Source organism: Balaenoptera borealis (genome assembly GCF_965194805.1).
Source record: "Balaenoptera borealis genome assembly, chromosome: 11".
Lineage (NCBI taxonomy): Eukaryota > Metazoa > Chordata > Mammalia > Artiodactyla > Balaenopteridae > Balaenoptera > Balaenoptera borealis.
Genome location: NC_138868.1, coordinates 78612166 through 78627406, shown reverse-complemented (window position 1 = coordinate 78627406; position 15241 = coordinate 78612166). Strand labels below are relative to the sequence as shown.

General features: G+C 36.3%; 1 protein-coding gene across 2 annotated transcripts in view; it reads left to right on the top strand.

Annotated features, from left to right (window-relative positions):
• PGR (progesterone receptor) overlaps positions 1-15241 on the top strand; it is a gene marked incomplete at its 5' end in the record, with an annotated part of 101840 nt that overhangs the window by 64540 nt on the left and 22059 nt on the right. For both annotated transcript variants that reach the window (XM_082339897.1, XM_082339896.1), the window contains one exon: positions 6342-6647. In XM_082339897.1, coding sequence (XP_082196023.1) covers positions 6342-6647 — 306 coding nt within the window. The remainder of the gene's footprint in view (positions 1-6341; positions 6648-15241) is intronic.

Genomic DNA, 15241 nt, shown 5'->3' with positions numbered 1-15241 from the left:
ATGGTGATCTTAATTTGCATTTCTCTGGTTACTAATGAGATCAATTGTATTTTTCTTGCCTATTTCTATTTTTCTTCCTCTATAAAATGTCTGTTCATGTCTTTTCTTTCTGATTTATAGGAATTCTTTGTATATTCTGGGTATATATGTTACAAATATCTAATTATAGGATAAGAAAGAACAGCCTATGTGATAAAGTGGTATTTGGGCATAAATTGAAATGAAATGAAGAACAAATCTTGCAAATATTTCGGGAAAGATCATTTCAGGCAAGGGAAACAGGGTAAAGGCCTCAGGTAGGAACATATTCAACAAGTTCCAAGAACATGGGCATCAGTATGGATGGAGCTGGGGAGACTGTAAGAGAGACTGTCTGTGCAAGATTATGTTGGGCCTTGTAGAGCTTGGTAAAGAATTTGGACTTCATTCTAAGTAGGCTGACTAGTCACTGAGAGTCTTGAGCCAGGAGTAAAATAATCTGTAGATTTTAAAGGCTCACTCAGCTGGGTAGTGAATAGACTGTGGAAGTACAAGGATGAAAGCCGGGAAATCAGCCAGCACATGTTGCAATAATACAGCTCTGATGATGGTGGCTTAAATTACGGTGGAAGCAGTGGAAATGGGGAGAAATGATTGGATTTGGGTTATAATTTCATGGCATCCACCAGGATTTGCTGATGAATTGGATATGAAGTGAGAGAATAAGTGAAGTATCAAGGATGACACCAGAGTTTTTGTCCAGAGCAAGTGTGTAAATGGAGTTAGAAAATGGAAGCTGCAGTTTTGGGGCAAGTGTATCAAAGTTTTGTTTTAAACATATTAAGTTTTGGGGGGTGTTATTAGACATACCAGTGGAGATACTGAATAGACAATTAGATAGTTAAGTCTAGAGTTCCCAGAAAAAGTTGAAGCAGGAGTTATAGATTTGTAATCATTCCATATCTATGTGACATTAAAGATATAAGAGTAGATGCTAACACCTATAAAGAGAGTGTAGCTATCTAAGAGAAGTCTGAGGACTGAGCTCTGGAACTCCAAGATTTAGAAGTCAAGAAGATGTAATGAGCAAGCCCGAGAGACTAAAGGAGTGGCCACAAGAGTGAGTTATGTGGAAGCCAAGAGAATAGATGAAGGAAATGATGAACTGTGTCAAGTACCACTGATGGTTTGTTTAAGATAAGTACTGAGTATTGACCATTGTATTTTGACCAGTGGAAATCATTGGTGCCCTTGCCAAGAACAATTTTATTGGAGTAGGGAGAAAAACCTGACTGGAATGGGTTCAAGGGAGAATGGGAGGAGAGGAAGTAGAGAGAGTAATTTCTCTTCATGGGATGGATTGTGCATAAGAGGGACTATCAGAGGATGCAGACAAGAGGGCAGATGATTTCAGAGAAAAGTCATTGAGTAGGTGAGAAGAAATAAGATTTAGCTGAAATGGTAGGAGCATAGGCAGTTCATGCATTGTAACAGGAGGGAAGCAGAGTATAGGGGTACCAATATTATACATTGATTACAAAGAAAATGTTCTCCAGATGGATCTCCTCTTTCCCTAAGCCTCAAAAAATCAGTTCCTCTGCATCTGATTCCATCCTCAAAATGATGTCCATCAGGTTGAATGAGAGACAACTATTAAGTCCTTCTCCCCATCTTCTTTCTTATACCCCCATGCCCACCCCTAGCATCTGAACCTGTCTTCCCTCCTTCCCACAAAACAATGAAAGCTTCTGAAGATAGATGCAGCGGGGTGGGAGAATAGTGGGTGGGAGGTGGTTACTGGGCCCACACACCTAGTCTCTACTTAGGTTACCAAACCACCAGGTGCTGTTATTTTTCAGAAGTACATGAGTAATATTGCAATACAGAGTCATTCTAAATTTTTACTGAATTGTGAGTACTTTTTGCCATTATCTAGTTAATCAATCAACAATTATATAAAATTCTATAGATTTGTTTGTTATATTATTTAATAGTGATTTTTATACGTGAAGACTAGGAATCATTTCTTTGAAAGACTACCTTATATAAAATCCAGCAAATCAAAAAAAAAAAAAAATCACATTGCTGTTCACATTATCTTTTTAGTACTCTTCCTGTGATATTCCTTTTTCAAGATCTATGTTAAGTCAAAATAATAACTTCAATAGCTCAACAAATATTTATTAGTAGTCCACTGTATGATAGATGGTTTGGAAAGCTTCAGATCTACATTGGTAAATAAAAGAGACCTGGCCCCTATCCTCATGGGGCAGTTAGCCTAGCAGAGGAGGAGGCTGTGTGCTCTGAAGGAAACAAATGCAGCAATAGAGAATAACTACAGAAAGGCATAATAATGTATTCTTTCATTCATTCAGCAGAGATTTATTGAGGCACTGCCGGACACTGAAGAGAATATACAAAGCTGACAAAGAGGTGGTATCTTCTTTGAAGGTCACTGTCAAGGACAGGGGAACTTTTTCATTAACTCTCTTCTTCTCTTAACATTATCTTCCCTTGGGGACTCTGATTTGTATCTACAAATGTGTATGTGGTTACAAAAATTATATATCTAAATTTTAATCTAATTTCATCCTCTTTTGGGCTCTGGACCTTAACTTAAAGTTGCCAGTTGTGGTAGAAATAAAGGAAAACAATACTTTTTGTATTTTACTCTATGATGAAACAAAGGCAATTTAAAATTAAGATTGGTGCAGATGTACATGTGTCTTTACAGTTCCTATTTTATATAATGTCAAGAGGAGTTAAGGTTAACTGTCTTTTTAATAACAGCTAGTTATTTTATTTAACTTGCTAAGAGAAAAATCAGTGACTGCATGCTTGACAATGGAACTAATGAGGTTCAAATCATAGGCTTGATCTCAAATGCAAACCTCATAGAGAAAAATATTCTAAAGTAGTGTTTTCCAAACTGTTAATCCCATGAGATACTAGCAGGTTTTTCATCAAGTGAAAAAGACAGATATACTTGGGAAACACTATATATTAATATTATTCTCTTAGAGATCCATAATCCATACAACGTATTGAAGGTTCTGAGATACAGTACTAAGTAAGGTAAGGATATCACTTTAAATTTTCTAATACAGCATTGCTTAAACATATTTGACCATAGAAGCCTTTGTCGTTTGTTTTTTTTGCTTAGGTTTTGGAGGGAGGAGAAAATAGGTGATTAGGAACACTTTTTAACATCAGAAAATGCAAACTAAACGAAGTTATAGTTTCCCTTCCTCTCTCAAGTCTTTCTAATCAAGTTCCAAAAGTCACAGCTAACATTAGTGAGTGTCTGCTATATGCCAAGCACCACATACTTCTATACATTATTTTACCTAGGCTAATGGTGATATTGTGAGGTAAATGCCCTGTTTAATAGGTGAGTAAACTGATACTTGGATAAATAAAATAATCCACCCCAGATATAATGCTTCTAAATGATAGGATTCATACCAAGATATGGCCAACCCAAAGTTCATTTTTCCCACATGCCACATGTTCATAAGCTGTAGGTAGATGGAAGAGTTATTACATCTCTTAAGATTTATTTTGGGAAGACCAAACATATTCATTGTAGGGGGTGGAGGGTAGAGGTGGCAAGATTGTAACAATTTAGCACTTTAGGAAAACATCTCTTAATAATACTTTACATTTATTCAATTCTTTAAGTTAATTCTCCTGGTGTGCAAAGTTCTCCTTTGACATACACTGCTTGATTAGCTCCAGAAGAGTCATCAGCCTGCAGATTTAGAGAAATAAAGGCTATGTGAAGGGGCAGCAGTGTGCTCTAGTGGAAAGACCATAGTCTTTCCCTGACCGTTCTATTTAATGTCCGGTTGCCTCAAGTCACTCTCTGTTACATTACACGTTTCACTCATAGTGCATACTATTGTGTGGTATTATCTTACTCTTTATTTGTTTGCGGGCTCTCTCTATCTTCCCACCAGAATATAAGCCCCATGAAAGCAGATACCTTGTTTGATTATTCAGAGCTGTAGTTTCAGGACCTTAAACGGTGCCTGGTACATGAAACCACTCAATCAGTGTTTTATGAGTAAGTAAAAGAAAGAATAAAATAAATTAACCCTTGATTAATATCTCTGCTTTGGCATTTATTTTCTCTATAAACTTGGCCAATTACTTAGCTTCTATAAACCTATTCCTCATCTTTAAAATGGAAATGCTAGTGTTTATTTCAAACCCTTGAGCTGCAAGTTAAATTACGTAAGATAGATATGTAAATGATCTAGTTCAATGTTAATTCATCTTTCAACTTTGCTTTTATCACGTCCCCCTTTTTTTCACTGGGACTCATGAAAAGACTGGATCACAAGCAGAAATGTGAACATTTCTATATTAATTCAAACTGCATTATGTATAATCAGCATGTTAGGAAATTGGAATTTATTTTGGGTGTAAGACTTTTTACACTGAACAAAATGTAAAACATTTGCTTTAGTTTTCAATAAGATTCCATGGTTTCATAGTGTAATCAAATCCTGATAAAACCAGAACTGAAAGGGCATTAAAAAAGAGAAAAGGGGTTAAAATAAATGAAAAAGAAAACCATTTTGGAGTTATTATTGGGGAGGGAAGGGGCTGATAGGATGTATGTCTTATTTTCTGTTAACCACAGTATTTTAGGATTGGAAGGAATCAACCTTTGTGCTCTTTCCCACAATCTCTTGCCTAGACCTCTTTTCCAGAATCCCACCAAACGACCATGAAGTCCCTGCCTGAAACGCCAGAGAGATTGTGTGAGAAAGAGTTTGGACTTCAGAGTCCACATAATCCAAGCTCTATCACTCTAACATTGGGCATGCCATCTTCTTGACTCTTCATTCTCCCAATTTACAAATGGAATTAATAATACCTACTTGTTGTGAGGCATAAATGATACATATATAAAATTCCTGGCATATAGTAGATACTCCACAAATATTACTTCCCTTCCCTCTGGTAACTCATTCCTTCCCCAGGAAACTTGTTTGAAACATCTCCTTAAACATTTCTGGATCCTTTCTATATATTGACCCCTGGCATTTGTTTCTCTGTCACCTATCCATTCTAACACAACTTTGGAGGGGGGTGTTCTATAGAACAAGTGTAATCCTTTCTCTTTATGACAATACTTGCGCTCAGAAATCACAAAGGCAAACGCTTGCAGAGACCAGGCAGGTAACTTAATTGGGCAGAGTGACCTGATTTAAGAAAACTGACCAATGGCCTACTACTAGTTTGTGGTGGGAACCGGGATGTGTGGGAGTGTCTGTGCCCCATTCAAAAGCAGCAGCTGTAGCTCGGCTTTAACAGATTGTTGCCACCCAGCTAATTCAGAAATGCTTTCATAACTCTGGAAAGAATTGTGTGAGCCAAACAAAACATGTCTATGAGCCAGAACAGGGATTAGAGCCAGCAAACTGCAGCCTCTGCTTATATGATTGCAAACCATTATCAAGCCTTCCTTAGCCTTTTTTCCTGGCTTAAACAGCACAGACACTTGATACTGTTAAGTAGCCCATGCCTGTCATAGAGCAGATGGGAGCTGGAGTCCAGCCTGCCCTCTGATCACCCCAAGGCACCTGGGAACCAGCAGTGGCCCAGTTGTACATCTTGTTCTCCTTCAACCACTCCTCATGAGGCAGATTTCTACTCATCTCCCTGTCAGACTGTTTTTCTTCCTAACACATGACAATTCAGCAAAATAGAAATTCTAGAAATTGTCCAGAAATACAAATGTGGCCTGACCAGCACAAGATGTAGACACTCTCCTCCCTTAATTTAGAAATTGAATTCTTAGCTTTGGGTCCTTATATCTCATAATAGTCCATGTATTGACTTCAAGGAGTTTCAAATGATCATGAGACCGCTGAATTTGTGCACCAGATTTTGTGGGGTTTGCATATGTATATGCATATCTTTTAACAGATTTTTAAAAGAATAAAACTCAAAAGGAGATTCAATATCTACTAAACACTATGTTTTAATTATGTAGTCTGTAGCATTAACTTTGGGAAGGCAGTCCTGTCAGAATATTGACCAACACTGAGCTTGGTTTCTGCTAAAAGCCATTTGTCTTTTCTACATGTTACTGCAAAGCTCCATAACCTTGCATGGGATACTGGTGTAATTACCCACACCCATCAGCCCAGTGAATGCTGGTGTAATTAATTCTTTAATCCAAGTCTGAGACCTAACATTTTTACTTATTGTGTCTCATTTTATGAGATAGATGCCAAAGCCTGTAATGCTATAATTTTAAGAATTAAGAAAAATCATTCTCTGCTGGAATATTTCATTTCTATGTATTTATATTACCTTCCTTTCTTTTTTTTTTTTCTTCTCTGTAGGTCGAAAGTTTAAAAAGTTCAATAAAGTTAGAGTTATGAGAGCACTAGATGCCGTTGCTCTCTCACAGCCGGTGGGCATTCCAAATGAAAGCCAAGCCCTAAGCCAGAGAATCACTTTTTCACCAAATCAAGACTTACAGTTGGTCCCCCCGCTGATCAACTTGCTCATGAGCATTGAACCAGATGTGGTCTATGCAGGACACGACAACACCAAACCTGATACCTCCAGTTCTTTGCTGACAAGTCTGAATCAGCTAGGCGAGAGACAACTTCTTTCAGTAGTCAAGTGGTCTAAGTTACTGCCAGGTAATAATTATTTGTATATAAGAGCATGTAATAAAAACTTTACTATGGCTTTTTACTAGTGGGTGGTTAAATAAAACAGTCTGTGCAATAAATTAAATATAGTGTAAGCAGGGTGTTTTAGTATGTGTTTCAGCAGTTCAAAATATTTATCTAGGACCCTATATTATATGTTACTTTTCTAGGACCCTACTGTGTGCTATGGAAATACAAAAGACATAGATAACATTTTGAGTCTTGTTGATGAATCAAGACTTATATAATGAAATAGTTAAGGAATAGCATAAATCAATATGTTAAACCATAGATAATATAGTAGTTCAGAAAAAAGACAAATTGACCATCTTCTTAGAAATGTCTAGTTCGTTCCAAATCCTAATTTAACCAACCTCACATGGTTGAAAATAAAACTGAATGTACCTATTCATATAACAAATCAAAACAGTATTCAGAGTATAGAAGAGTATCTAAAGTCAATTAAGAAATAAAATTCCTAAACATAAACAAATAATTTGGACATAGAGAAACCTCCAGTCACTATTTTCTCGAATTTATACCTAGACAGTGAGAATTTGGATTATATCATCATGAAAGGATTTCAGTCACTTTATTTATGAGCTACTTTTGCTCTCTCAGCACATCTCCATAGGAGCCAAGCAGTTCAAAGAGTTACAGGGTTGCAGTTCTCACCTGGCTAAACCTTAGAGTACAAAGCCAAGAGAATACATGGGTAGTAATTATTTGTGGAGGCATTAATCCCATAATTAGAAATAGAACATTTTTTAAAGTTACTTTCTCTTCACACCAATAATATCCTTATACTCCTTTAGACCAGTTTATTTTTCCAATGTCTGATCAAGAATTAAACATAGTATGCCATTTTAGTCTCCAGGTAAATTTAATAGCCTTTTTAAAAAAGAATTCATTTCCCAATTTGCCTTAATATTATTTCTCAGTTATTATTCTACCTGAAAGGTTTGAAATACTATAGATGAATTGTTATTGAAAATTCAAGGTTACATGAGATAGAAAGAAAAATAGATTCCTGTTTGTTGAATCTTTTAAAAAATACATGTTGAGAAAAGTTAATTAAATTCACTATTCTAGTGAAGATAAAGTAAAATCAAAAATCACAGTGCCCAGGTTCTTATTAGCTTCATTCTTGCTGAAAAGCCTTGGACAGGTAATATTTTTTTCCACTAGAAAAGTTCTGAATGTTTTTTTCTTAAGTTACTGTAAAGTGGTTATCAAATTTGATAGATCTTTATTAAATTAAAATATTACAATAACATTGGCAAACTTTTTCTGTTTAAAAATGAGTGTTTATGTGTTTAAACTTTTCTGTTTTTCTATGATTTGGAAAAGGTTATTTCTTTGATGTTTGTTGATATAGTTCATATTTCTTTTGTTTGCATTTTGTACATTCTCTATTGTTTAAAAAGATTCTACTGTCACTGGCAAAGTTAGAAAATAACCAGTCATAATTCCAACAATAATTTATTCATTTTGGGAAAAAACTAAGTGAGCTTCTTAAATTGAAACACTATTATCTCTCTAGATTTTTGATCCCCACACACCCTCAAAAAGAGTAAGAGAAAATTTTTACATTGTATTTGGTGGCAACATTTTTAATGTTACAAAATGTAATTTGTGTGTAAGTAAACAAGAATGATGGCATCACCAGTATTACATGTACTGTTTTCACTAACTGTATAATAAGGGAAACATTAGGATTATTAAAGTATTGTGTGGCCCATGGTCTTTCAAACCATATTTTCATGGTCTGAATTCTGGGAATAACTCGAATGAATTACAAAAATAATCAGTGAACTAGAGTGACTATATCGACCTCTGTGAAAGGACTCTGAAGGACACATATATATATAAAGTAATCTGGTATCATTAGCTACTCAAAAACTTTCGGTTGACTTTAAATCAGAGTACGGTTTTTATTTACTTGATTCACTCGGTAAATGTCTGTTGCCTACTTCCTGTGTGCAAGACTTAACAATTAAACAGTGGTGTTAGAAAGAGAAGGCTGAGCTCATGGTGTGAATGCATTTTGGTGCAGCACATCCTAGCATCTGGTCATCAGTTTTGTACATAAGAGAAACTTATTTTATCCATTCACTCACATGTTACTGGTCTGTGAAAGATGGCCTTGGTTAAATGAAGCTTATTAATAGTTTACTTATTTACAGTAAAAAAAAAAGATGCTGCTAGGAAAACATGTAGGTAGATCAGGTAATTCTTTCACAATAGGAAAGTGTAGTTGGGAAGTCAGCTTATGAACAGATTTCAGGCCCTCTGAGGCATAAAAGGAGAAAAACCTGCCTTGAAGATCTGGGTGAAAGGAATCATGGTCCTAAACTAAACAGGGACAACACTTCTTCACAGGATCATATGTTCTCTGGTTAAGCTCATTTGAATAGCAGACCTGTAGGGATTTGAAGTTAAAATACTGTATATAATAAGTGTTTGCTCAGGAACTAAAACTTTTAGATTATATGTGTTTATCCAAATAAACCAATGCCCTTTAACTTTGCCAAGAAAAAAGATAATCTTAAAAATTTCTCAGGAGAAAAAAAAGATCAGATGCAGAATGATAATCATTACCAAGGTGACAGCATGCATGAGGGCCGCAAGGCATGTATCTGCAGGTCCCTGAGAGGATTTATGTTGCCTGGTCAGGGATTCTCATTTCATCTTTGTCTATGCTCTTCTTTTATCTTGGACCTGTTACAATAATTGCATTGTATTTAACATCGTTCCCATAGTATTTCAGAGATATCTTTGTTTCTATTTAATGGAGACTTGCAAGATACTTTAGCCTCATGACAGTACATTTACAAGCGATCTCTTAGGATATATTGCCTCTGACATACTGTACCTATACATGAATGATTTCACATTGACATTTAGCTATAATTTCAGTGGGTAATGTTTTCTTATTTGAAACTTGAAGCAACACAATATTTACAAAATTTTAAAAATGAACAAGACATATTCCCTCTGTTAAGGAACATTCAATCCAATGGAATATAAGACACCCAAACAACTATACAGTTGACCCTAGTACAACGTGAGAGCTAGGGACACTGATCCTCCGAGCAGTCAAAAGTCCACATGTAACTTTACAGTGAGCCCAGTTCTGCATCCACAGATTCAGCCAACTGCAGATCATGTAGTACTGTAGTATTGAAAAAAATCCTGGGTGAGTGGACCCAGTTCAAACCCATGTTGTTCAAAGGTCAACTATAGAAGTATGTGAAAGTGGCATAAGATACAGATTTTTAAAAATGGGGACAGAAGAACATTTTTGGCTTCAGGGACAAGAGAAGGATTCAGAGACAAGGTATCAGTTAAAGTACACCATGAAGGAGAAATGAGACTCTGATAAATCGTGATTAAGATGAGAAAGCATTCTGGATAGAAGGAATGGTGTAAAATAAGGAAGTCATGAGGTATGCTTGGTGAATAATGAATTAGACCAGCATAAGAATGGTTCTCAATCTTTTCAGGTGTGAAGGTCCCTTAGTAACATAAAAAATGTCATCATACCTTCCCCCATGGCATAGTAATTAAAACTTTTAATAGCTGCTGATAGAGAAAAAATACATTTGTGCATATGGTTTGTCAAACACTACTGGCCTCCTGGGGGTTTCATCATCCAAGTATTAAGAAACCACTGACAATAAAATTATATTGGGGAGAGTGGCAGAGAGTAAATTTAGAGGCATACATTATGGGCTGAGTCAGGGTAGGCTTTGGAAGTTAAATCATTAAGTACTCATTCCCAGTCCAATTTCATCTTTAAATATTCTTCATCCTGTGTATTAATACACTGTAGCAGAATTGATGTGACAGATAAGTTTGGGAGAAATATTTCCTTTTTATAAATGTTGTCTTGATTCGTCTATTTATCTGGTGAAAAAAATGTATTCAGGTCAATGCTTTGACATTTTTAAACATACCTTCTTGGTCTCAGTTAGCCAGACTACTTGCAATCATCAGTATCAGAGGACTCGAACAGTCCTTTGTCTGGTTTTCTGCCTTTGAAACATGCCAAAATATCTTTTGAGTCAGTGATAGCCATTGCATGTGTGACAAAAGATTTTTTTCTCTCGCCCCAAATCAAATGAATAAATTAAATTACTTTCCCCAACAAAGTGATAGAAAAGAAATGAGATTAGCCTTCTAAGAGTAAAGTCAGGCTTTGATAATACTTTTATGAAGACTTTAAAAAAAGATTTTTCTGATATCCTATTCCACTGAAATTACTATTGCCAATGTCACCAAAATGTTTTACTTATCAAATCAAATGAATACTTTCAGCCCTTAACATGTTTCACATGCCTCTGGGGCCATTGACAAAGTAACCATGTTTTGCCGAAACTCTTCCTTTGGCATTCATCACTTCCCTTACAGACAGATAAAGTTTCTCTCAATTTATGTATCTCCTGTTTCCTTTGTGGATTTGTTCTCCCACTCACACCATGAATTTAGCATTTCCTGGTTCCATCTTATATTCCAGTAGTTTCTCAGTCTGCAAGGCTGGATGTGCTCACTCATGGCCTTGTTTTCAACTACCACTATATTCTGATGACTCCTAATTACATGGTACCAACCCAGACCCTCTACGGAACTACTGGACCATATATTTCTACTGCTTATTACACATTTCCACCTGAATGAACTTCCAAGCCAATATGACCTTCTGCTCTGTGAGCCTAAGGCCTTTTACTGTATCTTGAAATGGCACCTCAGACAGAATCTTGATTATAATCCTTGGCTTACTTTTCTCCTTCACCTCCTGTCTAATTAGTTATCAAATTCTGTCAACTCTGCTTATTATAGATATGATTCATTATCCACAATATTTACACTGCTACTGCCTTGAGCTAGTTTAGGTCCTGGTCATTTTTTCCTAGATTTCGGTCGTAGACCCCTGACTGACACTGTTACCACAGTTTCACACTACCCCCAAACCATCCTCAATTCTGCCACCAGAATCATCTTTCAAAAACAATTATAATCAATTATATTATTCCCTTCCCTTTCCAGAACAAAGCCACACTTCTTAGCCTTAGTACCCCAGGCCTTTCTGTGATATGCCTCCTGAGTTTGCACATTTTCTCTCACTCTCCCACTTCAAGCACCTCTGAGCTTCAGTTCCCACAAAGCTCTTTGCTCCATTTCCTGCCTTTCTTCATCCATATTGTTTTCCTTACCTGGAGGCCCTTCTTTTCTCCTACATCTTCCCTGGCCGGTCCCTAACTAGCCTTCAGGATGCTAATCAACCTTCACCTAGAAAGATTTTCCTGCGCCTTCCCAGACTGAGCCAAAGGCCCCTTTTCTCTCCGAGCGCTTCACCCTTGCCTTTGTCAACCACACCACTGTCACGCTTGAATGGTAATTATGTTCTACTTATCTGTCTGTCTCACAGACTACAAGTATTAAAGGCAGAAACAGCATCTTTCTAGTCTTTATGCTGAGTTGCAAACATAATGCTTCATCCCAAACAGGTGCTTAAAGAATATTTATAGAAATTTAAATTTTGGAAGTGGTATGAAAGAACTATGCTACCTTAAATCATTACCCATCAAGTCCTTATTCATAATGTCATCAAACATATGTTGGTGATTACATTTATTGTGCTGAAGCTTTTTTGTGTTCCTTAAAGTTCATGCTTTGTGTCATAAGGTGCTGAGGTAGTGAGTGCTCTGCCCTTGTTGTAGATTAGCTATTTCAGTATGCGACTGTTTTTAGAGGAGCACGGCCTGTATATTTTATTGAAACTCTGGAATTAAGCCAGGAGAACCTAGAAGGTCATATAGGCCATGTGTTACTGTACACTTTCTTTTCAGTTTTTTTTTAGGCATTAAGGATTGGACAGCTTGTGACAGAAATTATCAAGTCAAGTCACTTTAAAGGAAAGGGCATTTTTCTTTACTACTTGTTGAACACAATTACGGGTCATCCATCACTTCTCTGTGTGAAGGTTTTCATTTTGATCCTCATCTCAAATGTACTGAGTTTACCTGATCATTATCATCAATGGGAATTTGATCTCAGTGTTCCCGTCTTTGTTTCAGTATAAAGTAATGAATGATATTACAGTTAATGGCAAAAAAAAAAAAAATTGCACTTCTGTACCAAGTATGTTCAAGTCAATTTAACATTGTACATTTATCTCAGATAAGCCCTCTAAAAGGGGGAGTAAATAAAGCTATTTTCTGAGTTGTTTTCCACTCTGTTAAATAGAAAGAATATACTTCCTGCTATAAATATTGGTAATTTCATAAGTTTTAAGTCATTTCAGCAAGATTTGCCTTTTATATTATAATATACTAAAAATAGACCAAGTCTATATGTGCCTCCCTTGAGGGTGTCTTGCTTTGCAAAAATTAGGAAAGTTTATTTATTTCTTATCAAATGATCCTAAACTTGGTGGAAGAACTAATTACTATTACTATAAAATATTCAGTTTACAAGTGGCATTTCTGTATTAGATCTATTGTATTGACTGACTCATAATTTAAAAAAAAAAACAAACAGAGAGGTAAAATATATAAACATGAACTTCAAGATGCATGTATGTGGCATATGAAAATAAAAAGAGAATTATGAAAATTGCATGCCAAATTTTTCTTAGCTAGTTATTTAGGGAGTCTTTCTACACCTGAATAAATCAGGATGTAAGCAATAAACACCAACTCTATTAATTTTAAAAAACAGAAACAAAAAACCTCTGGCTATCGAAAACAAAACAAGGATGAATTGGGAGATTGGGATTGACATATATATATACTAATATGTATAAAATACATAACTAATAAGAACCTGCTGTATAGCACACAGGGAACTCCACTTTGCTGTACAGTAGAAACTAACACAACATTGTAAAACAACTACAACTGCCCCACAAAAAAACAGTTGAGCTTCACAAAAAACAAAAAAACAAAACCAAAAACAAAACAAAAAGAAAAAAATAATTTTCTGAAAAAACATCAGGGATTCACTGAATAGAAGCTAGAGGACAAGTCTGGAAAGTAGGCAGAAACCAAGGCATCTCTGGAGGGCCAATAAACAAATCACAAATGTCCCCATTGGATCCCACTGTCATTAGGCACTAGCACCATCACAAATAAAGCCTAACCATATGTTAGTCTTTGTTTTACTATTTTTTGCTTCAAAGTCCAGGTAGTAGGTGTTCCACAGATCAAACCTAGATCACAAGCCCAGGGAAAGAGGCCTTAGCCAACTTCCTTGGTGGGAAAGTGGGGTACTTGTTCTCACCAAACTACAATCAATGGGAAACTCTATTTGCATAGAGGAAAAAAGGGAGGGAGAAAAGGAGGCAGGGGAGAAAGTGAAACACTGAAAAGTCACCCTCCCCCCAGAAAAGGGGCAAATATCTGCTATGGTACCACTATTTATGAATATGTGCTAGGGCTGTTTTTGGTTCATCTGAGACTAAGAATTTCTAGGAAGGGAATAGCAGTCTTCCTGCTATTCACATGAAGTTGGGACTATCTGGAGCGTATGGAGAGAAGATAGATAGCCTTTTCTGCTACCTGCCTTGAGATAGTTAACTGAATCAGGAAATAAATTTCTTTTGCCCTTGAGATCTAAGGAATTAAGTTTTGCTTTGGTTTTACTTTTGAAATAGGCCATTTGTAAGTGGACTTCAGTGAGAGTTTTTGAAGGAATAGATGCTATTTAAAAAGCTGTACAGAAAGTGATTAAGGTTCCTACCAAAACACTTATTTTTCTTTATACCTTTAATGAAGTATTTCATTCACTTTTATTGTTTCAGGTACACTCAGGTACAAATAATTTAAATTTTATATCTTTTGCTCAGATAACTCCTCATACCTCTAATTCATATGTATATGGGTATTCATTCCATCAGTCCCTCAAACAGGTCCAAAACTTAATATTTTTTCTCTAGCCTGTTTCTCCTCCTTTATTTTGTCTCAGTAATGCTGTTATCATCACCCACCATTCAAGTAAAAAAACTGAAAGATCTATTTGACTCCCTCTTTCTCCTACCTATGTACTATCACTTGCCAGATTTCTTTGATTTTACTCTTTAAACATTTCTCTGATGCACTCTATCTTCTCTACTCCTACCTGTTGGCTTATTTCAGGCTTTTATCATCTCTCACCTGGACTTTGGCCATAGCTCCCAATTTCTCTCCCTAACCTCAGACCTTTTCCCTTGAATCCATCCTCCACATGGCTACCAATGAGCTGTGCATAATATAAATCAGGCTATATCACTCCCATTGCTCCTTAATAGGAATACAAGACCATCCACGATCTGACCCCATCCCATGCCTCCAAGCACCTCTTTCCCCTCCCTCCTTTGAGCCCATCAGTGCTGAGCTGGTCATCTTCCCCCAAGCAGGCAAAAAGAGAATTAGAAAGAGATGGAGAGAAAACTTTGACTATGTAAATGAAGATACACTTGCCTTTTCCCTGCCATCCTTCCTCTGCCACCAACACCAGAGAAAGGTCTAAAAGAGGGAGGTTGTGAAGGTGTGAAAGACCAGAGCATTCACACCACACATACACACACACACACACACACA